General features: G+C 41.4%; 1 protein-coding gene across 8 annotated transcripts in view; it reads left to right on the top strand.

Annotated features, from left to right (window-relative positions):
• The window catches only part of cacna1bb (calcium channel, voltage-dependent, N type, alpha 1B subunit, b), a 262,230-nt gene that overhangs the window by 138,343 nt on the left and 98,406 nt on the right, over positions 1 to 25,481 (top strand). For all 8 annotated transcript variants that reach the window (XM_084046067.1, XM_084046073.1, XM_084046069.1 and 5 more), the window contains 2 exons: positions 903 to 1,015; positions 2,764 to 2,895. In XM_084046067.1, the coding sequence (XP_083902193.1) occupies positions 903 to 1,015; positions 2,764 to 2,895 (245 nt within the window). The remainder of the gene's footprint in view (positions 1 to 902; positions 1,016 to 2,763; positions 2,896 to 25,481) is intronic.

The following is a 25,481-nucleotide window of genomic DNA, read 5'->3' on the forward strand; positions in this document are numbered from 1 at the left end:
GAAATACGTTTATTGATATACTGTTCAATTAACACTCAATAAACACACGGAAATACTGTTTCATTGATTCTGTTCACCTGCCCAGCGACTACAGATGGTACAAAGCATTTTTTTTCTCTTTGCTTGAGATGAATTCATTTGTTGAATGGTCCCTGATACAAATAAACTAATACATAAAAAGAACAGAAAAACAGTGTGACTTAGATTTAGTTATGTTTAACCACTTAAACCCTATATACCCTTAGTTCTCAAAGTGGGGTCCGGGGACCCCCAGGGGTACTTGAGGGAGTTCCAGGGGGTCCCCAGCTAAATGATGGATAGGAACCAAATGGACCCTTATGGGTCTGTAACTCTGAAAGTGTACAAATGGAACCAAATGGACCCTAACGGGTCCATTTGGTTCCATTTGTACACTCTCAGAGTTAAATTAACATTGATTTTACAACATGAATTGAGGTCCCAGAGATGGAAATGCCATTAAATGGGGGTCCGTATAGCCTAATGCATGTCAAATTGGGGGTCCTTGAAATTAAAATGGTTGAGAATCACTGCTATAGGGCCATAAAAATCTTCTCTTAGGGGGGTCCCTGGCATAACTTTTCAAATGGGGGTCCGTGGGCTAATAAGTGTTCATTTGGGGGTCCTTGACATGAAAAAGTTTGAGAACCACTGCTATATAGTACTTATTTGACCGCTTTGCAACGCATTGTGAGCTTGTAGATTGGCTATTTTGGTCAAATGTTCTTCCCCAGAATAGGGATAGGGATAGTGTTGTATTCATTTTATTTAGGGGGCCCGGGGGGGGGGGCGTTTCATTCATGTGGCTAATTTGATTGTTTCACAGTGTTGTTTGCTTGTAGTTAAAACACAGAAGGTTAATTGTTGTTGCCTCTCCTCTGCAGGTGATTGTGGGAAGTATCTTTGAGGTCATCTGGGACATGATCAAACCCGGAGCATCGTTCGGCATCAGTGTGCTGAGAGCCCTGAGACTGCTGAGGATATTCAAAGTCACCAAGTGAGTTGTCCACGAACCGAAGCCTCTTCACATGCACATACTTTACTGTATATATATACCTCCATAGACACATGAACAAGAATGGAGGGAAAGAGACAATAGACAGGGGGTTGGAGAGAGAATGGGAGGAATAGAGAAAGAGAAATAGAGGAACAAACGGGAAGAGAGAGGGAGGCTGAGATGCAGAATGAAATAGAGTACATTGTCTCTTGTCTGGCAGAAACCGTGTATGTCCAAAACGGTTACTCTTCATGAAATGGAAAATAGAGCCTGTGTTCCAATGATCCAATGTAGTTATGTGACTAAATAGTCACAAGCTATTGTTAATACTTTTCATTGGTTGAATATTTATAAAACCCACAGACACACGTAATCTCTTTCAGCCTACTTTGGGTATGTGAATATTTTAAAAATATATCCAAAATTCTGCAAAAATAGTGGATCTACAAGCTCGCAACACATTGTGAGCTTGTAGCTCAGCTGTATTCACCGTATTTGCGTGACACTGTCATACGACGAAGTATGAAATAATGCAGACAAATGTCAAAAGGTGAAATATGGAGATACAAGGTCTCTGCCTGACAGTGTCGGTGACGAGTTGTGCACGCACGCACGCAAAATCAAGACTTACGTGGTCTTTAATCAGAGGACACGTAACACTTCAGCACATGACCCAGGGACGCGGCGAACCTCAAAGCTAACACTGGAATTTCAAAACCGGAAATTAATACGACTGCTTCTGCTAATTATTTGAACTCTTTGACTCGTTGAGCATACATGGGTTTTGACGTTCCCATATAAGCGATAACAATAACCGTTGTCACGCTGACTTGACAATCCTATTAAAGTTTGATAGGCATCCTTTTATTTCACTCCGCGAGCCGCTAATCCTCTGATTCAGTACAGCTGGCGCCTGCAGGCCTTGACACATTGATTTGTTTTACTAGACTGTAAAATCCTGAGGGTTCATCTAACTCTGAGAGAGTACAAATATACAAATGAACACTGAGGATTATATTGTGTATTCTATGATACCTCCAGATTTATTATTATCTTTTATCCCCTCCCTTCTCTGTCTACTAATTACAATTCAATAATATGAGTTCTGCATAATGAGTATACTAACATTTGGTACTGTAGTGTGTGTGTGTGTACTGCACTGTATGTATGTCGTTGCCAATACTTAAATTCCAATACTTAACACATTTAGACTTGAGGCCTACATTCTATAAATGTCTTCTAAATCAGTGGTTCTCAAACTTTTTCATGCCAAGGACCCCCACAATGATATGTATTTGGCCGCGGACCCCCATCTGAAAATGTTCTGTGCCAGGGACCCCCAGAAGAGAAGACACTTTCAAGATTTTTCCAAAATGTAAAAAAATAGCAGATGTAGAAGCTTGCAGCGCGGCACAGGGCTTGTGCTATTTTTGAATAGCCAACGCTAAAATCTAAAATGACGCTTTCCTGGTTTTAATGGGTTAAAGTAATATTTCAATGCATTGAGTTTTACTTGCAACAAAGTAATCATTACATTACAGTATATTGGTACTTTTAACCCATTCAAACCGGGAACGCGTCTGTGTAACCACCTTAACCATTATTTTATACTTTAAATCTTAAAATGACGCAGATGTTTTCCCGGTCTTAATGCATTAAGCACACACAAATGGGAGTACTTCTTCCACCACATGACAAAGCGTTCCTGTGTTCCTGAGTGTCTCTTCCCTCATGTGCTTGTTCCTCAGATATTGGAACTCCTTGAGGAACCTGGTGGTGTCTCTGCTCAACTCCATGAAGTCCATCATCAGCTTGCTCTTCCTCCTCTTCCTCTTCATCGTGGTGTTTGCCCTGCTCGGCATGCAGCTCTTCGGAGGAGCGTGAGTGTTCCGTTAGAACGCCGTTTCCCCCAAAAAGTGGGGTCACCCCCCTCGGGGTGTGCTGAATCCAGCGCACCCCCAAACAACAGGTTGAGAATTGATTGCATGAAACAATCACCTGTGCATCCAGTCTCAATGTTGGTAAACAAATAATTGGTCTATAGGCTACTTAATAAGCTGTTAATAAGGTGACATCACACATGGAGTTCTCTCTTTGATTTCCTTCCCAACACAGCTCTTACCGACTATGCAGGAGTTGACCAGCATAGTTTTTATCATCACTCCTGACGTGTGAAGGACATAGGGTACACATATGCTGTGACACAGTCACTTGCGACTGCCTGCTAGTTAATTGTTTTATTGGCTTAAGTACTGTGCAGATGGAGTTGCTTTTTTTGCCATAGATATTTGATTTATGTTAAACTTAAACCTCCTTTTATCAACGCAGTTCCTTTAAAGGAGTAGTTCACCCAAAACATTACTTATTTTCTATCAATTACACACCCCATGAAGCATTGAATTCATGGAATTCTTTTTGTTTTTGAAGCATCCCTAAGAGAGAAAAAAAAAAAAACGGTATCAAAATGGGGGTCCGTGGCCTAATGCATTTCAAACTGGGTTTACTTGACATTCAAAAGATTGAGACTCGCTGAACGAAACTATACTTGGAACCCCAATCTAGACAGTGCTCATTTAACTCTGAGAGCGCATGGGTCCGTTCGGTTCATTTGTATACGCTCTCTGACTTACAGACCCGTTTAAGGGGTCCATTTGGACCGGTTGGGTGGTCCCTGGGCCAGACACTGAGAAACCAAGCGAGTAAGTGCACCTTTCCTATTGGACGGCGTCAACAGGGGGCCTGTTGCTATGGCTCCAGCTCTCATTTTGATATCAACAGCGTCACAACAACCATGACTGACAAGTGTGAAAAGACGCTGACGTGTCCAACATGCACGGCGATATCCTGGAGTGTAAAAAAAATGGACCCGCGAGGGCCCACTTTTTACACTCTCGGTTAGATGAACGCTCATGATTTCACTGTGTGATCCTCCGAGCCAAGCACACCAGGCTACACACACATAAGAATTGACATCAAACTGTTCTTGTAGTCAGTCTAAATGGGGACAGGTCATTTCATTTGTTCCAAATGCACTTTTTTTCCCCTCTACGCCAAATGTCTTCGGTGAAAATATCTCACCACGGATATGGACGCAGAATCAACTTTTAGAATCGAACCTTATTGTCACATCACAGGTTTTACTGGTGTCAAAACAGTGGGTGAAATGAGTTCTTGTGCAAGTTCCATCGTTTTGGTTATTTCCATAAAAAGAGAAAGGGCAGGGGGGGGGAGAAGAGCGGGTCAGTGGGAGCAAGGGGAAGAGAAAGAAAGATATATTTAACCCATAAAGACCGGAAAAAGCATCTGTCATTTTAGATTGGAACCACTTTAACCATTATTTTATACTTTGGCTATTTTTGAAATCATGAAAATGTGTGTAAATCTTTGAATATATATTTTTTTAAAGCGTCAGCAAGCGTCAAATATTTGCTTCCGGGGGGTCCCTGGAACTAAATATTTTGAGATGGGGGGTCCGCGGCCGAATACATATAATTTTGGGGGTCCTTGACATGAGAACGTTTGAGAACGATGTGATAATATAGCAACATGAGTGTTTCAGAAAACCAAGATAAGATATTATAAGACCGTAACTTATAGATAATACAGTAGCTACAGCAGATACTGTATTCGATCACTCTGTTGGCTCTTCATCAGAATGTCAGTTGATTCACGAGAGATTTAAGATTCTTAAGTCAATACATAATGTGGCAATTTTTTTTCACCCTCTCCCTGAAAAAAAAAGGCTTTTTTTCCTCAAAAGACTAAATAATGGATACTGTGAAGATTAGCATGTTTTTCTTCTGTTCTCCCCTCCCCCCCTCCCCCCCCCCCCCGCTGTCCCAGTGTGTTAACACATGGTCGGATAGACGTTGTGCGCCCAAGAATAATCTCCCTGTGGGATCGAGTGAAAATTGAACGGCGTAACGGCGTGAGACGGGGGCGGATGGATGGATGGATGGATGGATGGTGGTGGGGAGGGTCTGTCTTTCTGTACGGACAAAAATATATTGTCTCTGTCGAGGTGGGAACCTCACATGACCAAAGCTGTTAAATTTCAGGATTCAAATGAAAAAAAATAGCTAAAGTAACAGATCTACAAGCTCGAAACGCGTCGCTTCGCGCCGCGTTTCGAGCTTGTAGATCTGTTACTTTTGTGTGATGCTGTAGTATGATAATGCAGGGCATTAATTTGCAAAAAAATACACAAAAAGTTTAAATATGGAGACGAAAAGAGGTTTTTGCCCCCAACAGCAACAATATTATGAATTGAAAGGAAATGTGTAGATGCAATAGGATAATACTGTGTGCACAGTTGCTTACTTACTTGCACAGTATGCATGCACACACACACACACACACACACAGACACACAGACACACACACACACACACACACACACACACACACACACACACACACACACACACACACACACACACACACACACACACTTAACATATTTATTTGCGTTCACATTTTAACAATACATTCTTGAACACAAACAATAGTACAGTAGATGCACAAACTTGGAAAAAAACTCAACGACAAGTATTTCAGAATACAGATCACGGGTACAGGAAGCATCGCCTCCTCCATATATGGCGACTGCCAATTATCACAGACATTGAACAGAATTTTGCCAATGCCTTAGCTTTTGGCTTGGGCATTCCTGCAATCTGCAGGCCTCTCACAACTGATTTATGGACATTACCGAGGCTTCCAAATATGAACACAAGCAGTTTACATTTGTAACCAAGCTGCATGATAGCATCCTTAAAGGAGTAGTTCACCCAAAAAATTACTTATTTTCTATCAATTGCACACCCCATGAAGCCTTGAATCCATGGATTTATTTTTGTTTTTGTGGCATTCCTAATTTGATTCCCGTCTCCTGCCGGCTAATGTATCCGGTAGGAGACACAAAGTACTGTAGATTATTTGTGTCTCCTACCGGATACACACCCGGTCATCAAATTATTGGCTTAGGTTTCACTGCTTCAGCCCAGCCCTGCACAAAGATCCAGGAGATCACATGATCGAAAGATCCCCACCACCATTCCCTTCCTGGTTTGCCTATTTGGGGAAACGGCTGTAACTTTTTTTCCTCACTGCACTTTTGACGAGGCGGGCTAGGCTATATTCAACAAGCAACCGGGGGATCGCAATGGCTTTTTTTTCTCACGGAAGCACAGTGAAACCCTGCGTGATTACCAACCATCAGGGGATCGATCATACTAAAGATAGATATTCTGTGACTACTTAAAAAGGTAAGAAAATGGAAAAATCGCTGGCACTGGGTGATTAATTTATAAAAAAAAATCTGTTAGTGAAAGAGTTAATACTTAATAGGATAAATCAGGCTTTTCTGCACATTTTGTAAGAGAGTTGCATCCCTGCGAATGCATTCCTAATAGTCTTGATCTTAGGTTAATATGGTTCACATCAAAAACTCTGAACTGGATATTACTCAGGCTGAAGACAAGTTAGACCACTTTACAGATATGCCTCACAGCTGGCTTTAAGCTTATTGCAATTAGAGAGAAGCCCATACGAATGATGGTTTGCATCAAAAGTTAAAGCTGCATTCCCCAAGTTTTATGTCCGTTGTCTCCCTCCTCAGATGGAGAGAGGTAATTGCAACGATGTCCAAACTACAACAAACCACTTTCAACCTGAACCTTTCAACAGTATTCTGGGCATGTCACTAACTTTCAAACATTTAGAATAAAATAGTGAAAACACAACTCTACAAATGCAGTAAGTGATATTTGTTGGTTAAAACGAAAGGTTTTTTGTTAAAAGGTTAAAGCACTATATTCTGATAGTAATCATTGCTATTAGTCAGGGCTGTTAGCAAAGAAATGTGGACAGGGCTGACAAAAGCGCCATTTTTTTTCCACATGCTCTCCATCACCATAAGTTTCATTTTGGACGGGGAGCCACGTCATCAAGATGGCAGAAGGCGGCCATCTTGGATTTCAAAGATGGCCACCATGTAATATCTATGAGTGCCAATATCTCGGCTTCCAAGCCACTTAGAAGTTCAATCTTGGTGTCAAAATATTTATTTTTGAGGTCAAGGAATTTGATAAAGCTATTGAGAATCAATCCTTCTGGCAATTAGTCAGGTCGCTTAGGTCCAGATGTGGACACAGCGAACAAAAGCACCAGATTCTTTCCACATGCTCCCCATCACTATAACTTTAAATATTTGGTAGGAGCCACATCATCAAGATGGCAGAATGCGGCCATCTTGGATTTCAAAGATGGCCACCATGTAATAGCTATAAGTGCCAATATCTCGGCTTCCAAGCCATTTAGAAGGTTAATCTTGGTGTCAAGGAATGCATGTAAGCTATTGAGAGTACCACTTGTTTTTGTTTGTACCAAGATCAAATAAATATGTTCATTCTAGCAATGCATATTTACATCTTTTTCATCTTTGTTAGTGGTAGGACACCTTTAAAACTGGATAACCTTGTATTTCTGCAGCATGCGGTACGTGCATAAATGAAGCATTATGGTAACCTCCCACCGGATCGTTGCTCCTCTCTCTCTGTAAGCATGCAGTAACAGCCTGATTGTTGTTGCCAGACCCAGGGGGTCTGGCTTACATGAGGCTTTGTACCTGTTTTCTCCATAGATGGGCATGCCCCCTTTGTCCTTAGGCCCCAGCCATAAAAGTCTGTCCCCCTTTCGTCCATACATGGGCATGTTTTGTACCTGTTTTCTCCATACATGGGCCCCAGCCATACAAGTCTGTCCCCCTTTCGTCCATACATGGGCATAGACACAGGCTGACACGTCATGTGAAGTCTGGGTCTGGTAGAACCAGGTCTCCTGGTCTTGTTTGGTTATATTAGCCTCCAGCGTGGATGGGAATGCTCTGTGAGATCATTATGGATCATCATCATACATGTTTCACAAATGCCGGTGTGTCTTAACACATCAGGTGCCTATCACGGTCTGAACCGTGTTTTCACATAGTAGCGCTCTGGTGCCGTTCACGGTCTGAACCGTGATTTCAGTCTTTTTGTATTTTTTGTTTTTCTCCGCACGGGCGGGGCTAGAGCAGCTCTGGGAGTACCCATTGTGATCTTGAGAAGGAAGGGCCAGATAGATCACCGGAAACAAATACATGGCTTCCATCCGCTTCCTGTCGATTTCCTTCTTTAAAACGCCTATATCTCCGAATCCGTTTCCGGTGGTGAAAACCGGTCATGCGCGATGCGCGATCCCCCCCCCCCCCCCCCCCGTAACTTGCGAGTGAAATGTTATGGTTCCAGGCTGTAGCCAGGGTCCTCGCTCAACATCAATGGATGCTTTTTTTTACGTGGATTTTCTCGTCGCAGAGTCTAAAGCTTTAAACAGCAAAGCGCAGTCGATGGGGAGAATGCTGGCACCCAACGTAAGTTGTTATGAAAAAATGCTGGCACCCGATGTGTTAAGACTATCTGACCTACTGAAACTTTTAAGGTTTTTCTTCAGTGTGCACACGCAGGTGTCTCTTCAGATGACCTCTGAAACTCTTGTCACATAGTTTACAGTAGAAAGGTTTTTCTCCAGTGTGGATACGCTGGTGTTTCCTAAGACTATCTAAGACACTGAAATTTTTGCCACACTGTTTACAGTAGAAAGGTTTTTCTCCAGTGTGGATACGCTGGTGTTTCTTAAGACTATCTAAGAAACTGAAACACTTGTCACACTGTTTACAGAAGAAAGGTTTTTCTCCAGTGTGAATACGCTGGTGTTTCTTAAGACTATCTAAGACACTGAAACTCTTGTCACATAGTTTACAGTAGAAAGGTTTTTCTCCAGTGTGGATACGCTGGTGTCTCGTCAGATTACTTAACAGACTGAAACTCTTGTCACATAGTTTACAGTGGAAAGGTTTTGTTCCAGTGTGAATACGCTGGTGTGTCTTCAGATTACTTAAGTCATTGAAACTCTTGTCACACTGTTTACAGTAGAAAGGTTTTTCTCCGGTGTGGACACGCTGGTGTGTCTTCAGGTTACTTATATGATTGAAACTCTTGTCACACTGTTTACAGTAGAAAGGTTTTTCTCCAGTGTGAATACGCTGGTGTGTCTTCAGATTGCCTAAGTCACTGAAACTCTTGTCACACTGTTTACAGTGGAAAGGTTTCTCTCCAGTGTGGACACGCTGGTGTCTGTTCAGACTACCTGACCCACTGAAACCTTTGTGACACTGTTTACAGTTGTGAGTTTTCTTTCCTTTGTAAATCGTCTGATTTTTCTTTACATCTCCTGGTTGAGTTACAACCTCGGTAAACCGTTGATGACTTTGAGATTTTGGTGGGTCTGTGTCTCCTTGTTTCCGGCTGGTTACAGAGCTGACTATTTGCTGACGGGCCTCTGAGCAGGTATGTCCATGCCTCAGCGGTTGGCGGTTGAGGTCGTCGTGGCTCGGATGAGACGTGAAGGTACACTCAGAACAGGAGAGCTTAGTCTGGGAGGATTCCCAGGAGTGGCGGTTCATGGTCAGCGCTGCTGCTGTACATGGACTGTGATGGGAACAGAGTTGTAGGTTCTGTTGAGGCTGGAAAATGTGCCCTCTCTATCTCCCTGTATTCTTTGTCTACCAAGTTCTGTACAGCTTTCTCTCACAACACTTGTGGACAGAGCATCCTCTGGTCTAGAAGTGGAAGTCTAAAGTAACTTCACACCTCATATATCTGAGCAGAGCTTTGGTCTGACCTCACTCACAACATAATCGGTTGCCATGCAACACCGATTTGTGCAGGATGCCGCCCCCTCCATAATTGGGCAAGAGTGATGTCCTCAATATGACATCATCACCATGACGGCAGAGAAGCCACGCCATGTGTTTCTCATTTTGTGTGTTTATTCATTTACTAATTAGTCAAGTAAATGACAGTTTAAGTTGATTTGATTTGATTTGATTTGATTTGATTTATTTGCACAACATTTTTGTATACAGTTAAGTTTGTGGTACAACACAATGTGGTTTAAAACGTCTGACGAAGCTCAGCAACGGGTGATTATGACGCACCGCTCGTATCAGATATATTGCCAGAATGAACCAAATGTCCAAATCATGGCAGAAATAGTCACTTGTTGATATTCCCATGGTGGCCATCTTTGAAATCCAAGATGGACAGACATACATTTTCAGGTGGGTTGCAAAATGTCAGCCAATCAGGAGAGAGTGCCCATGCACCAGCTTAATTTTTTATAGTGTTCCACTTCCAATTTTGTCTGCTAATTTATTTGTGTCATTTGTTCCAATTTCACTTGTATATACCTATATCCTATACACCTATATCCTGTCTGAGTTCTTTATTCTGATTGGATACAATTTGTATCCCGACCTTCTGTTTAATAAAGCTGAAGTGACGTGGAGACACCTGTTACTGAACAAACACTCAATAGCAATGAGTTCTATCAGAATATAGAGCTGTTTAACACTTATTTTAACCAAAGAAAATCACTCACCCTACCTTTAAGTGGTGAAGATGGCAACGCATCTAGTCAAATCCATGATTTGAAGGTCTGCTTCAAATAACTTTATTCACAACCAGTAGGTGTCCTACTCCTACCCAACACCAGGGTATACATACTCAGATATAGGCTATCAATTCGAGGTGCATTAGTTGACTGATTAATATTAAAGTTCTGTAGGATCGAGCCTCTCCAATAGGATTGAGGCTCTCCTTTTGGTTTGTTTAGTAGATTTAATTCAAAGTGTCTACACAGTATAATATAGCAAAACAATTAATATGCCCGATATGGGCTTTATTGCGCCTTCAATTCGAGGTGCATTAGTTCACTGAATGGGTTCTGTGTAACCTTTGTAGGTGTCATTTTAATTATTTTTAATTTCTAATGACTTGGGTATTTGTCACTTTCTATACTTTTTTCATACTGTATTTTTTTTTTCCAAAATGAGTCTATATATTTATGTGCTTTCTATGCTTTATATATGTGGTTTCTATGCATTACATATTTTAACCCATTGAGGCCTGAGGTTCCGATTCTGCAAAATGTCTTCTCTGAAAAACATATGTTTCTATATCAGTGCTTTTCAAACATTTTCATGTCAAGGACCCCCAAAATGATATGAATTTGGCCGCAGACCCCCATCTCAAAATATTTTGTTCCAGGGACCCCCCAGAAGCAAAGATTTCAGTTACAAATGTTCGCTTTAAAACTATATTCAAAGATTCGCACATATTTTCATATTTAAAAAAAAAATAGCAGATCTACAAGCTCGTAGCGCGGCACTCGGGTTAAAATTATGAAATGAAATGTAATAATTGAGGAGCCAATGAGCTTGGTATATTACTATGTGGGGGTGGAGCATTCTGTATAAAATGATCATCACTGACACCTGCTGTATAGCACCTGAGGAAGCGGAAGCGAAACGCGTTGTGCAACAAATAAAAAAGCAAAATCAGTCCTGAGGAGCGTGCGGTCCCTTCTTTTTTAGCTTTATACATAATCTCTTGCGCTGACCTGCACCTCCAGTCGGGGTCCAACAAGACATGCACGAGTCTTATTTAGTTTTAATAACTCACTCTACTCAGATATATTACTTCATTAAAAGTGTCATAAAAATAGCAATACCACAATGTAGAAATACTCTGTTACAAGGCCTGTGTTCAAAATGTTACTTGAGTAAAAGTACAAAAGTATTGGCATCAAAATATACTTATAGTGCCAAAAGTAAAAGTACTAAAACGTTTGAAAATAGCCGATCTACAAGCTCACAACGCGTCGCGATGCGTTGAGCTTGTAGATTGGCTATTTTCAAACTGGAAATACTCCAGTATATAATAATATAATTGTATTATGATAATTGTACTTAAGTACAGTATTTGAGTACATGTACTTAGTTACTTTCCACCACTGCTCTACAGATTGGTTAAAATAACGATGTATTCATTGAAATAGTAAGTAAGTATAACCTCAGTGTTAAGCTGACACTAGCCTGTCATGGATTTGTTAGTCTCCATATGTGAGGCCAGTGTGCTACGGTGATGCAGTCTCATCCACTTAACACTGAGCTCATCCATCGCCAGCTAAGAGCTCAAGCACACACAGCCTTACCTGCAGACAGCCAGCAGCGTGCACACACCTACCACACACACACACACACACACACCTACGCACACACCTACCAGACACGCACGCACGCACGCACGCACGCACGCACGCACGCACGCACGCACGCACGCACGCACGCACGCGCACACACACACACACACACACACACGTTTGTATTACTACACTTGTGAGGACATCAACATTTTCTAACATTTTTACAATTTTGGGGCACCGTAATAACCCAAAAACATTTTTAAAAATATATTAAAAAAATATATATATATATATTTATTTTTTTGGCCCAGTGGCCCACCGGGCATTTGCCCGGTACGCCAAATGGCCAGTCCGCCGCTGCTTTACGCCGTTTCATATCTAGAAACAGAGAAGATCTCACACACACACACACACACACACACACACACACACACACACACACACACACACACACACACACACACACACACACACACACACACACACACACACACACACACACAGAATGCACCAGATCTCCTGGTGCATTCTCCTGGCAGACAAAACTAGGAAAATGATGTGGATCTTGGGATCCAGATGGAAATGGCGTGACTCCAATGTGGATCTTATTGGACTTCATGTTGAGCAGCTTGTGACGTTGGTCCACAGGCTTCTGTCTATCCTTGTTATCGTCGTTACCTCTTATCTGCATATTTGACCATTTTACGTATGTTTTCTCAATTACTGTACAATTTTGACTTTACTTGAGTATTTACATTTTTTGACACTTCTATTCCACACTGTACATCTTCGAGGCAAATATTGTACTTTTTATTCCATTACATATTTTGTCACTAGTTACTTTGCAGGTTTAGATAACAAAACAGACATTAATCACTTAAGCCCTATTGTATATATCTCTGCTATTCGAAAATAGCAGATCTACAAGCTTACAACGTGTCGCGATTGCGACCCCATTGTGACCTTATAGATCTGCTATTTTCAATAAAGTTTGACAAATCTTGAACAATTTGAGTATATTTAGATGCCAACACTTTTGTACTTTCACTCAAGTCAAATTTTGAATACAGGCCTTTTCACTACTACAGGAGTAAACAAATCTTGCTTCTTCCACCATTGTTGGTGGGTGGTGGTGTCAGAGGGATTGGGGGGGGGGGGCACTGAGTGAGGCCTCATATCGTCACATTCGAGCAGGAAACCTCTTAAATCCATATTTTAACTTTTTATTTTTTTCCGTAAATGAATGCCCTATACTATAGCTTATTTTTGAATTTGGAAAATGAAAAGTAACCGTTTTTTTTGGACAAGCATACGATGTTTCCTCCCGACAGTGACGACGTGCCTGTGTGTCGTGGGGATTGGCTTAACCCATTCAATCCGGGAACGCATCTCAGTCATTTTAGATTATGAGCTTGTAGATCTGCTATTTTTTTTTACATTTTTCCAAATCTTTGAACATATACATTTTTTAAAAGCGAACATTTGTAACTCAAATCTTTGCTTCTGGGGGGTCCCTGGAACTAAATGTTTTTACAGGTGTTCGCTTTAAATATACAGTATATCCATTTCAAAGATTTGCACGAATTGTCACGTTTTTTCTAAAAAATAGCAGATAAGCTCATAGCCAAATAAATCTAAAATGACAGATATGCATTCCCGGATTGAATGGGTTAATATATATATATATTCAAAGATTTGCACGTATGTTAAAAAATAGCAGATTTACAAGCTCATAGCGCGGCACTCGGTGCCGCGCTATGAGCTTGTAGATCTGCTATTTTTTGAATAGCCAAAGAAATCTAAAAAAAAATGACAGACAGATGCGTTCCGGGACTGAATGGCTTAATGAAGTCCCAGCAGACGCGGTGTGGAGGCTAAACGGTGGGAGCTTTCCAGTCCCCCATTATCACAGTAAACACAGGTCTTCACAGCGGTATAGCACAGAACGCCACGTGAAGTCATGTGTACTAATCCTCCAATATGGAGAGAGAGGCATGCTGTAGAGAGAGAGAGAGAGAGAGAGAGAGGAGAGAGAAAACTAAGATAGACAGAGTATTATAACGTTGCTTTCAGGCAGAAACCTCCTATCGCCGTAGTTTAGCTTTTTGCGTTTTTTTCCCTAAATCAATGCCATACTTGATCATACTAACAGCGTCACTACATACAAAAATACCATAGTATAGTTGCAGATTCGCGAGCTCGCGTTTTCAGCTACCAGATCTGCCACTTTTGCAATTTTTCTAACCCATTAAAACCGGGAAAGCATCTGTGTGTAATGTTTTGATTTCTTTGGCTATTGAAAAATAGCCCGCGACACTCGGTGCCGCGCTATGAGCTTGTATATCTGTTTTTTTTTTATGTGAAAATTGGTGCAAATCATTGAATATATATATATATATTTTAAGTGAGCAACTTTTTGAATGTGAATATTTTTAACTCAAATCTTTGCTTCTGGGGGTCCCTGGAACTAAATATCTTGAGATGGGGGGAGGGGTCTGTGTTCAAATACATATCATTTTGGGGGTCCTTCACATGAAAAATGTTAAAGAACCACTGATACTGTATATAGCAACATAAAAAAAAACTGTTAGGATTTAGGAGACATTTGTAGAATCCCCCAGAAGCAAAGATTTGAGTTACAAATGTTCGCTTAAAAATATGTATATTGAAAGATTTGCACAAATGTTCACGTTTTTTCAAAAATAGCAGATCTACGAGCTCATAGCGCGGCACTCGGTGCCGCGCTATGAGCTCGTAGATCTGCTATTTTTGAATAGCCAAAGGAATCAAAAAATGACACACAGATGCGTTCCCCGTCTAAATGGGTTAATTTGAGTCCTGAAAAGTAACAGTTTTTTGGACATATGTGGTTTCCACCCTGACAGAGACGATTATCTGTCCTATTACTGGGATTTAACCGCTTGCTACTGTTTGTGTCTGGCGCAGCGCGTGAGAGAGAGAGTAGCAGTGCTTAAGCACGTTTATGTTACCGCATTAACCGTATTCTCACCTCACATGTTTTCAGATATACATATTTTAGTGTACTTAGTAGTTTTACAGCAGACTGGCAGAACACAACAGTGTCTCTATAATGATAATCAGGTGCACACGTGGAGGAACATGAGCTGTGGTGAATCACACAGGTGAATGAAATCGTGATTCATAATTACTCAAAACGGGGCTTACTGATGTAATCGTGCATTACGTTTTTGTTTGACGGGAAGTCATTAATGGGATAATTCACCCCCAAAATTATTTTTTTCTATTGATTAGTCACCCCATGGAGACTTGAATTCATGGATGTTTTTTTTTTTTTGTCGCATTCCGAAGCCAATAATTTGATGACCGGCAGCGGTTCCGGTAAGAGACACAAAGAGTCTCCTCTGTGTCTCCTACCGGAGCCGCTGCCTACTGGTCCGCTGGTCATAAAATTATTGGCTATAGGAATGCGACAAAAACAAAAAAATATCCATGAATTCAAGTCTCCATGGGGTGACTAATCGATAGATACACATTGTTTTTGGGTGAACTTTGGGACTTTTGTCATAATAATACACAAAAATGTATACATATTTGGCATCTATTAAAGGTAGGATAAGTGATTTACTTTAGTTAAAATAAATGATAAATAGCTCTATATTGTGATGGTACTCATTGCTACAGAAAATCACACCCAGTGTGAAGTGAGCGGTGCTATTCATGAGCGACGTTCGAAGTTAATTTCATCATGTGTCTCGCTAGCCAATCACAGCACGTCCTGCAAAGATAAGTATTCAGACCCTTTGCTGTGACACTTGTGTATTTAACTCAGATGCTGTTCATTTCTTCTGATCATCCTTAATATGGGTGTGTTTTCCACAGATGGGAGTTCACTTCAAAAAGATTTTTTTTTTTTTAAGTGAGTGGTGCTATTTATGAGTTATTGATTTCATCATGCATCTCGCTAGCCAATCACAGTACGTCACAGGCAATCAGCCAATCACAGTACAGCGAAAGACAAATTTTCGCGACGGAAAGAAAAACTTTCGCCACAGATGGGTCCCAAACCCATTTATAGGAGCGAAAAACATCAAAAAAACATCTCTGGGCCTTCGGACCCGAAACGCCAAGCGCAAGCGATACCAAGTGCTTCGTGCAGGAGAACATCTAAACGCAACACGCTGAAAAAGGACCACAGAAAATGAGAGAAACTTCAGAAGAGCCTGGACACCTCGACACCAACTCACACAAATAGTTGACTTTCACACTACGACTATGGATAGCGTCTGCAATTCATGCTATGCTGTGATGTTCCCATGGGAAACATCAAACGTGTCGCACCACGGCGCGTTTTGAGCTTGTAGATCTGCTATTTTTGAATTGGAATCCAGATTTTTTTCCCATTTTTTAATTGGAATCCTGAAAACTTTTTGTTTTAAATTTCGAAAGCATTTAGTTATGCTTATGTTTAGGAACTTAAATACAAATACATTGGACATAAAAAAGACAATATAATTGTAATACTAGTCATTGACTAGTCATACTAATATAGACTGAAGTAATTAAAGCGGGTCATGTTTGCATGTTTGGAATTGTAACAGCTGAAATCAATAATATATCACTATTCTGATATTAACCTGCGGGCCGCATTAAGTGAAGGGGGATTAAAGGGGGATTTAACCCAACGTTTTTTTCTTATACCTTTTCTATGATATGATATCCTAGGACGAGTGGTACAGTAGAAACATGAATAATTCCATAACGAGTCAACTAGTCAGCTAAAAACCACAGCGTATACACGGTGTTCTAGATCGTGTATTTTAATCATTATAATTCTCCCTCCTGTCAGAGGAGTCATTAATTCACACAGAGAGTGTCTCTTTATCACAATATGCCCAAATATGGATTACTTATGTCATAGTACTGACAAAATTCAGATCATAGATTTAGATCAAATTCAGGTTGAGTAACATCATTAGCTATTCCATATAATGATGTCATCACGCAATGATATCACAACATCATTATGACATCAGATATAATTGTCCTTTTAAATGTTGTTATTGTATTTTCTAGTTCACCAATTATTGGCAAATTATTGATAAAAACAAGAAAAAACTCCATGAATTCAAGGCTTCATGGGGAATGTAATTGATAGTAAATAAGTATTTTTTGGGGGTGAACTACTCCTGTTAAACAGATTACTGGGTTAAGCACTTGAACCCCATTCTCGGGGGAATCTTAGCCAAAAATAGCAGCCCTATACGAGCTTGTAGATCAGCTATCCTCTACACCAGGGGTGATGCAACTTTGATGATGGAGAGGGCCACTATATTTCCACACTCACTCCAGAGGGCCACATTGCATATACTGTCGGCCAGACACCTCCTATCTCCGTATTTGAACTTTTTTTTCGTAAATTAATGCTGTACTTCACCATTCTGTCACACAAAAGTAGCAAAAATAGCCGATCTAACAGCTCAAAACGTGTCGCACCGCGATGCGTTTTGAGCTTGTAGATCTGCTATTTTTTAATTGGAATCCAGATTTTTTTCCCTATTTTTGGGGCGGTGTTGCCGCCCCCTATAAGTGAGTTTTGGACACCGACCAAAAAAATTGTGTACCCCCTAACCCTTCCATTGTTAATGCAAATCGATACTTTTTCATATCAGCCAATCACATTACAGCTAGTGTCATCACCACTAACTGTAATGTGATTGGCTGACTTTGCAAATTCAGGACTGTGATTGGCTAGCGAAACACATGACACATGTGCAGCCCTATGAATAGCAGTATGGACTTTAAAAAAAGTCATTTATCCTTTTTTTAAAGTGAGTCATGTTGTGATGACCACACACCGCCCACTTCACACTGGGTGTGATTTTTTAATTGGAATCTAAAATGTCAAATGCATTTAGTTATACTTATGTTAACTTTATGAACTTAAATACAAATACATTGGACATAAAAAAGACAATAGAATTTTAATACTAGTCCTTGAGCTACTAATATAGACTGAAGTAATTAAAGCGGGTCATGTTTGCATGTTTGGAATTGTAACAGCTGCAATCAATAAGTATTCTGATATTAACCTGCGGGCCGCATTAAGTGAAGGTGGGGGCCGCATGTGGCCCCCGGGCCGCCAGTTGTCCATGTATGCTCTACACCAAAGAGATTTGGTGTACAGGGGAAAAAGCAGAGCCAACTCAGTTCCATTTGACTAAGTATATATATTGTTTAAGTGGTTAAAAAAACATAGTCATGAAGTCACTTTGATTGTAGGCCTACAAGTCATATCATCATACTTTGTCATCACTGCCATTATGTTTAATATAGCACTCAACCTTTTAATTATGGTTCTGTACCCATAAAGAGATTAATATCCTGAATCAAAGATGTGACTGGGAAATGGGACTTGATAATCAGCAGTGCCCGTTAAAGGGGAATTTCGCCCGACGCTTTTCTTACCTTTTCTATGATATGATATCCTGGGACGAGTGGTACAGTAGAAACATGAATAATTCCATAACGAGTCAACCGCAGCTAAAAACCAGAGCGTATACACGTGCACGGTGTGCTAGATCGCGTATTTTAATCATTATAATTCTCCCTCCTGTCAGAGGAGTCATTAATTCACACAGAGAGTGTGTCTTTATCACAATATGCCCAAATATGGATTACTGATGTCATAGTACTGACAAAATTCAGATCATAGATTTAGCTCAAATAGACATTCAGGTTGAGTAATGTCATTAGCTATTCCATATAATGATGTCATCACACAATGATATCACAACATCATTATGACATCAGATGTAATTGTCCTTTTAAATGTCGTTATTGTATTTTCTAACACGACACCATTCAGCAACTTCTGGGAATAAATTGACCTGCCCTCTAACAACCTTTCTGTAAATTACTTGCACTGATTCACAGTGGCGCTGGTGTGTGAAATGTTTCACTGGACGATACATCTGAAAGGACATGATAATGACACCCCAGCTGCTGTGGTAGTCGGACACAAGGTGTACTCATTTGAAGGAAACTCTTTTAAGAAGAACAGTGTTCAGATGGAAGTCCAAAAAACACGGTGTCTCTACGCTGGAGGAAGTTGCCCCCATGGACAAATGGAAGAGGAGGAGGGCCCCCTGATGTTCCCTCCAGGCGCTGGGGCCACACAGCTGTACTTATAGCAGATTACGTCTACATCTGGGGGGGATCTCCTTACTGCAACCTGCTCTATGGATTTGATGTCGACTCCCACAGATGGTTCAAGCCAGAGATCTCTGGAACCGTTCCAGAGGCGAGGTACTACCACACAGCCTGTGTCTTGGAGAAGGTCATGTATATCTATGGAGGAATCCGAGGAATCAAAAAGCGGACTGGATGCACTGATGAGATGTACAAGTTGGACACCACCACAATGGTCTGGGCTTTAATTAACACCAGAGGAACTCCACCACCTGTTTCATATTGTCACTCTGCCACCATCATCGGTACAAAGATGTTTGTATTTGGGGGCAGTGAGGGCAACGGAGTCGCATTAGTCTACAACATCAGAGTGTTTGACACAGAGACCAACAACTGGCTGAACACACCTCCTGCACAGCCTCTCCCAGAAGGACGCCGGGGTCATTCAGCCTTTGCCTACGATGGAGAGCTGTACATATATGGTGGCCAAAACAACAACTACAAACACTTAAATGATGTGTGGAAATTCAACCCAGTGACCTTCACCTGGAATAAGGTTGAACGCAAGGGAAACGGCCCTTCTCAGACATATTATGGTGCATGTTGCATGGTGGGAGATTGTATCATACTCTTTGGAGATCGAGACTTCAATCTCTTTGATGGTCTGTACATCTTAGATTTAAGTCCAACACTGAAGACATTATGTAAGCTAGTAGTTATTCAGTACGGTGTGGAGCAGTCAGAACTCCCTCACAACATCAGGTGGGAACTGGCAGCCATGACTAAAAACCACTAGAAAGGTTCACATGCTCAGTGGAGCGCACATCTCTGCCAGGAAATGTGACCAGTCTGGAGTTTAACTCTGTAATAGTGTGTCTTTATGTGAAAGAACAGCTACTGATTAGGAACATTATTTTCACCTGTGATGATTACCGATATCCCCTGCACCTGTTACAATCCTTTGAAGTGTTTATTTTGTCTAGAGATCTAACTCTTTTTTTTTTAATCCCACGATTTTGTAACCCCATTTTTGCCAGACCCAGGGGGTCGGCCTACAGGAGGCTTTGTCGGTCGGTCGGTCTGTCCCTCTTTTCCTCCCCAGCCATTCAGGAACGCTTCAGATTTCAACCACCAGGGGCAACAGAGCAGGTCTGGACTGCAAAGCACGTCCTGCAAAGCTTAGCCTATAGACCAATTATTTGTTTACCAACATTAAGACTGGATGCACAGGTGATTGTTTCACGCAATCAATTCTCAACCTGTTGTATTGGGGTACGCTGGTTTCAGCACACCCCGAACACCCTCTTGTGTGTTGGCTAGTGAGGCGCGTCCTAGCGAGACCTGATAGAATGGGTTTCATTGCGCGCATACTGGTTGCACGCATACTGGTTCTTATCAGTGTGACGTCGTCTGTTAAGGGGTCTATATGGGCGTGTTTTCCACAGCATGGTGTCACAGCGAAAGACACATTTTCACGAGTGAAAGAAAAACTTTCACCACGGATGGGTCCTAAACCCTCTTATAGGTTCTGGGTCTGGCAGAACCAGGTCTCCTGGTTTTTACACCCAGTGCCAATTATCTATGTAATCCTGGGCACTACCTTCCCTCTGCCAACCTAGGGAGGCCAGGGCCGAGCTCATGCCTCCTTCAATGCATGAGAGCCAACTGACCTTCTTGTCACCTGACACGGGGGAGTTTCCCTGGTTGGACGTAGCGCGTGGAAGGAACACGTTATTCCAACCAGAAGCAAAGATTTGAGTTAAAAATGTTGTCTCAAAAAAATACATGTATTCAAAGATTGCATGGACATCCAGGCCACAGTTATAAATAATAAGGGTGTCTTCTTAAAGGAGTAGTTCACCCCCAAAAAAACCTCCATGAAGCCTTGAATTCATGGAGTTTTGGTTTTGTTTTTGCACATTTTGTCACATTCCTGAGCCAATAGGAGACTTATAGGAGAGTCTTTGAGTCTCCTACCGGAGACCTCGCCGGTCATCAAATTATTGTCAAATTATTGATACAAACCTACATGAATTCAAGGCTTCATGGGGAATGTAATTGATAGTAAATAAGTATTTTTTTTTAGGTGAACTACTCCTGTTAAACAGATTACTGGGTTAAGCAAAAATAGCAGCCCTATACGAGCTTGTAGATCGGCTATCCTCTACCACAGGGGTGATGCAACTTTGATGATGTAGAGGGCCACTATATTTCCACACTCACTCCAGAGGGCCACATTGCATATACTGTCGGTCAGACACCTCCTATCTCCGTATTTAAACTTTTTTTCGTAAATTAATGCTGTACTTCGCCATTCTATGTCACACAAAGGTAGCAAAAGTAGCCGATCTAAAAGCTCAAAACGTGTCGCACCGTGACGCGTTTTGAGCTTGTAGATCTGCTATTTTTGCTATTTTTGAATTGGAATCTAAAATTTCAAATGCATTTAGTTATACTTATGTTAACTTTATGAACTTAAATACAAATACATTGGACATAAAAAAGACCATAGAATTGTGTTACTAGTCCTTGAGCTACTAATATACAGTAGACTGAAGTAATTAAAGCGGGTCATGTTTGGAATTGTAACAGCTGGAATCAATAATATATCAGTATTCTGATATTAACCTGCGGGCCGCATTAAGTGAAGGTGGGGCCAGACGAGTGGTACAGTAGAAACATGAATAATTCCATATAACGAGTCAACTAGTCAGCTAAAAACCAGAGCGTATACACGGTGTTCTAGATCGCGTATTTTAATCATTATAATTCTCCCTCATGTCAGAGGAGTCATTAATTCACATAGAGAGTGTGTCTTTATCACAATATGCCCAAATATGGATTACTGATGTCATAGTACTGACAAAATTCAGATCATAGATTTAGCTGAAATTCAGGTTGAGTAACGTCATTAGCTATTCCATATAATGATGTCATCACGCAATGATATCACAACATCATTATGACATCAGATGTAATTGTCCTTTTAAATGTTATTGTATTATATACCATTCAAACACTTCTGGGAATTAATTCCCCTGCTTTCTAACAACCTTTCTGTAAATTAGTTGCACTGATTCACAGTGGTGCTGGTGTGTGAAATGTTTCACTGGACGATACATCTGAAAGGATATTATAATTACAGCCCATCTGCCGTGGTAGTCGGACACAAGGTGTACTCATTTGAAGGAAACTGGAAGAAGAAGAAGAAGAACAGTGTTCAGATGGAAGTCCACATCTTTAACACAGTGTCTCTACGCTGGAGGACGTTGCCCCCATGGACAAATGGAATAGGAGAAGGTCCCCCTGATGTTCCCTCCAGGCGCGGGGGCCACACAGCTGTACTTATAGCAGATTGCATCTACATCTGGGGAGGGTGTCCTGACTGCAACCTGCTCTATGGATTTGATGTCGACTCCCACAGATGGTTCAAGCCTGACATTTCTGGAACTGTACCAGAGGCGAGGTACTACCACGCAGCCTGTGTCTTGGAGAAGGTCATGTATATCTATGGAGGAATCAAGGAGCGGACTGGAATCACTAATGAGATGTACAAGTTGGACACCACCACAATGGTCTGGGCTTTAATTAACACCAGAGGAACTTCATATAGTCACTCTGCCACCATCATCGGGACAAAGATGTTTGTATTTGGGGGCTATGGGGACCAGGGAGTCTACTACAACATCAGAGTGTTTGACACAGAGACCAACAACTGGCTGAACACACCTCCTGCACAGCCTCTCCCAGAAGGACGCTTTGGTCATTCAGCCTTTGCCTACGATGGAGAGCTGTATATATATGGTGGCCAAAACAACATCTACAAATACTTACATGATGTGTGGAAATTTAACCCAGTGACCTTCACCTGGAATAAGGTTGAACTCAAGGGAAACGTCCCTTCTCAGATGGTATATGGTGCATGTTGCATGGTGGAAGATCGTATCATACTCTTTGGAGATCGAGACTTCCATCTCTGTGATGGTCTGTACATCTTAGATTTAAGTCCAACACTGAAGACATTATGCAAGCTAGTAGGCTCGCACCAGCTTCCGCCCTCAGTCGCGTGCGTCACAGAAAGGGACGTTCGGTAGGCCAATCAGAGGCCTACTGAACGCCCCCTTCTGTGACGATCTTGTCACCTGACAGGGGAGTTTCCCTGGTTGGACGTAGCGCGTGGAAGGAACACGTTATTCCAACCAGAAGCAAATATTTGAGTTAGAAATGTTGTCTAAAAAAAATACATGTATTCAAAGATTGCATGGACATCCAGGCCACAGTTATGAATAATAAGGGTGTCTTATAAAGGAATAGTTCACCCCCCCCCAAAAAAACTCCATGAAGCCTTGAATTCATGGAGTTTTTGTTTTGTTTTTGCGCATTTTGTCACATTCCTGGGCCAATAGGAGACTTATAGGAGACCTCGCCGGTCATCAAATTATTGGCAAATTATTGATAAAAAAAATAACACCCTGTGTGAAGGAAGCGGTGCCTTTGGGTCCACTTACCAAATTTGTACTTGGTAGCATGCTGCAAACTGGAATAATGGCTGTTTAAAGCCCAGCCAATGGGCAGACAGAGGGGGCGGGGCTTAAGTAATTACAGTTTGTCACTATTGGTGGTTTTAGTCCATGTACAAAATTTGTACTCCGTAGCATGCTGCGAACTTGAGTTATGGCTGTTTAAAGGCCAGCCAATGGGAAGACAGAGGGGGCGGGGCTTGAGCAATTCATGCTCGTCCCGTATTGGTGGTCTAAGTCCACATACCAAATTTGGACTTGGTGGCATGCTGCAAACTGGAGTTATAGCTGTTTAAAATCCTGTGCTCATCCCGTGCTCATACGGGCGGACGTCCCTGGGGGTCCCTGGACCCCTCTTTGATAACCGGTGGCACGTGTGGCAAATGAGAGGAGAGATGGCATAGGCAATCTCCAAGTCTGTGTGTGTGTGTGTGTGTGTGTGTGTGCGTGTGTTTGTATGTGTTGCTTCTTTGCCGTGCTCATCCCGGGCTCATACACACAGACACACAGACAGACACACAGACACACAGACACCGAGTCAAAGCCACGTGTAGAGCGGTTGGCACCGCTAAAAATGCATTTTCAGTGCCCTCTCCTGATTGGCTTAAATGTTGTCACCTACCTGAAAATGTACTATATTCCGTTTACTAAAGAGCTGGAGAGACCCCTGTGACCCAACAAACGCTCTGTAGCAATGATTACTGTCAGTGTCAGAATATAGTACTTAAACCTTTTTAACAAAAAAATAAATAAATACTCAAAAATATCACTTACCCTACCTTTAAGTATGTCCTCATAATGACCATGGATATGCTCTAAAAGTGTGTGTTAGAGAGAGAGAGAGAGTTTGAGTAGCATGAGAGATGGTAGTAGCTCACTTGTAAAACCTGGAGACCCGCCAAGACCTTTTGGCCTTTGCCCTCATCTCTTACATAATATTGTGCACAGTATTCGTTCCACAATGCACTGCTTCCTCACGCAGGTTTGCTATTCTCTGTGTATACCGTGCTGTGAGTGGGTGTCATTGTGTTCACAGTCCTCTTTCCCAATGCGTGGCAAACATGTGTTGTTGCTCGGAGACAATCAGCGACAACGCTCAGCAATGTTAAGTGAAGTAGTGCTTTCCAAAACAAAATGCTTATGCTGTAAAATCCTCAGCATTAGTTACACTTCAAATTAACACATTGAGTGCCAGGTTTCTTTAAAAACAGAGTACACTGAGTGCCAGGATTTTTAACAATTTTTCAGGAGCCGAGATACAGGCTTTTGAAGTCATAAGTTAACCAGAAAGTGGATTGGAGTCAAAATCTTCGGAAAATGATATCTCCTGGTGCTTAGAAGGTAAAAAAAAAAAAAAAAAAGATTTTTTTTTTTTTAAATTATTATTATTAATTTTTTTAATTAATTTTTTTCAAAAACCGTATATATACGGTTTTGGCACTCCGTGGTTGTATTGCAAAAAACGTATATATACGGTTTTGGCACTCCGTGGTTGTATTGCAAAAAACGTATATATACGGTTTTGGCACCCAATGTGTTAACAATCCCCCCGCCCCTCCCACATACAGTCTCTTTATTTCAAATTCAAGACCAAAAGTTTCTCCTGAAGTACAGGCAAACGCTCTGACCAGACAGCAACCACATTACATTTACAGTACGTCAGTGTGGTTCCGAACCTTTTCCTGGATCAGGGA

Source organism: Gymnoscopelus microlampas (assembly GCF_963454915.1).
Source record: "Gymnoscopelus microlampas genome assembly, chromosome: 21".
NCBI lineage: Eukaryota > Metazoa > Chordata > Actinopteri > Myctophiformes > Myctophidae > Gymnoscopelus > Gymnoscopelus microlampas.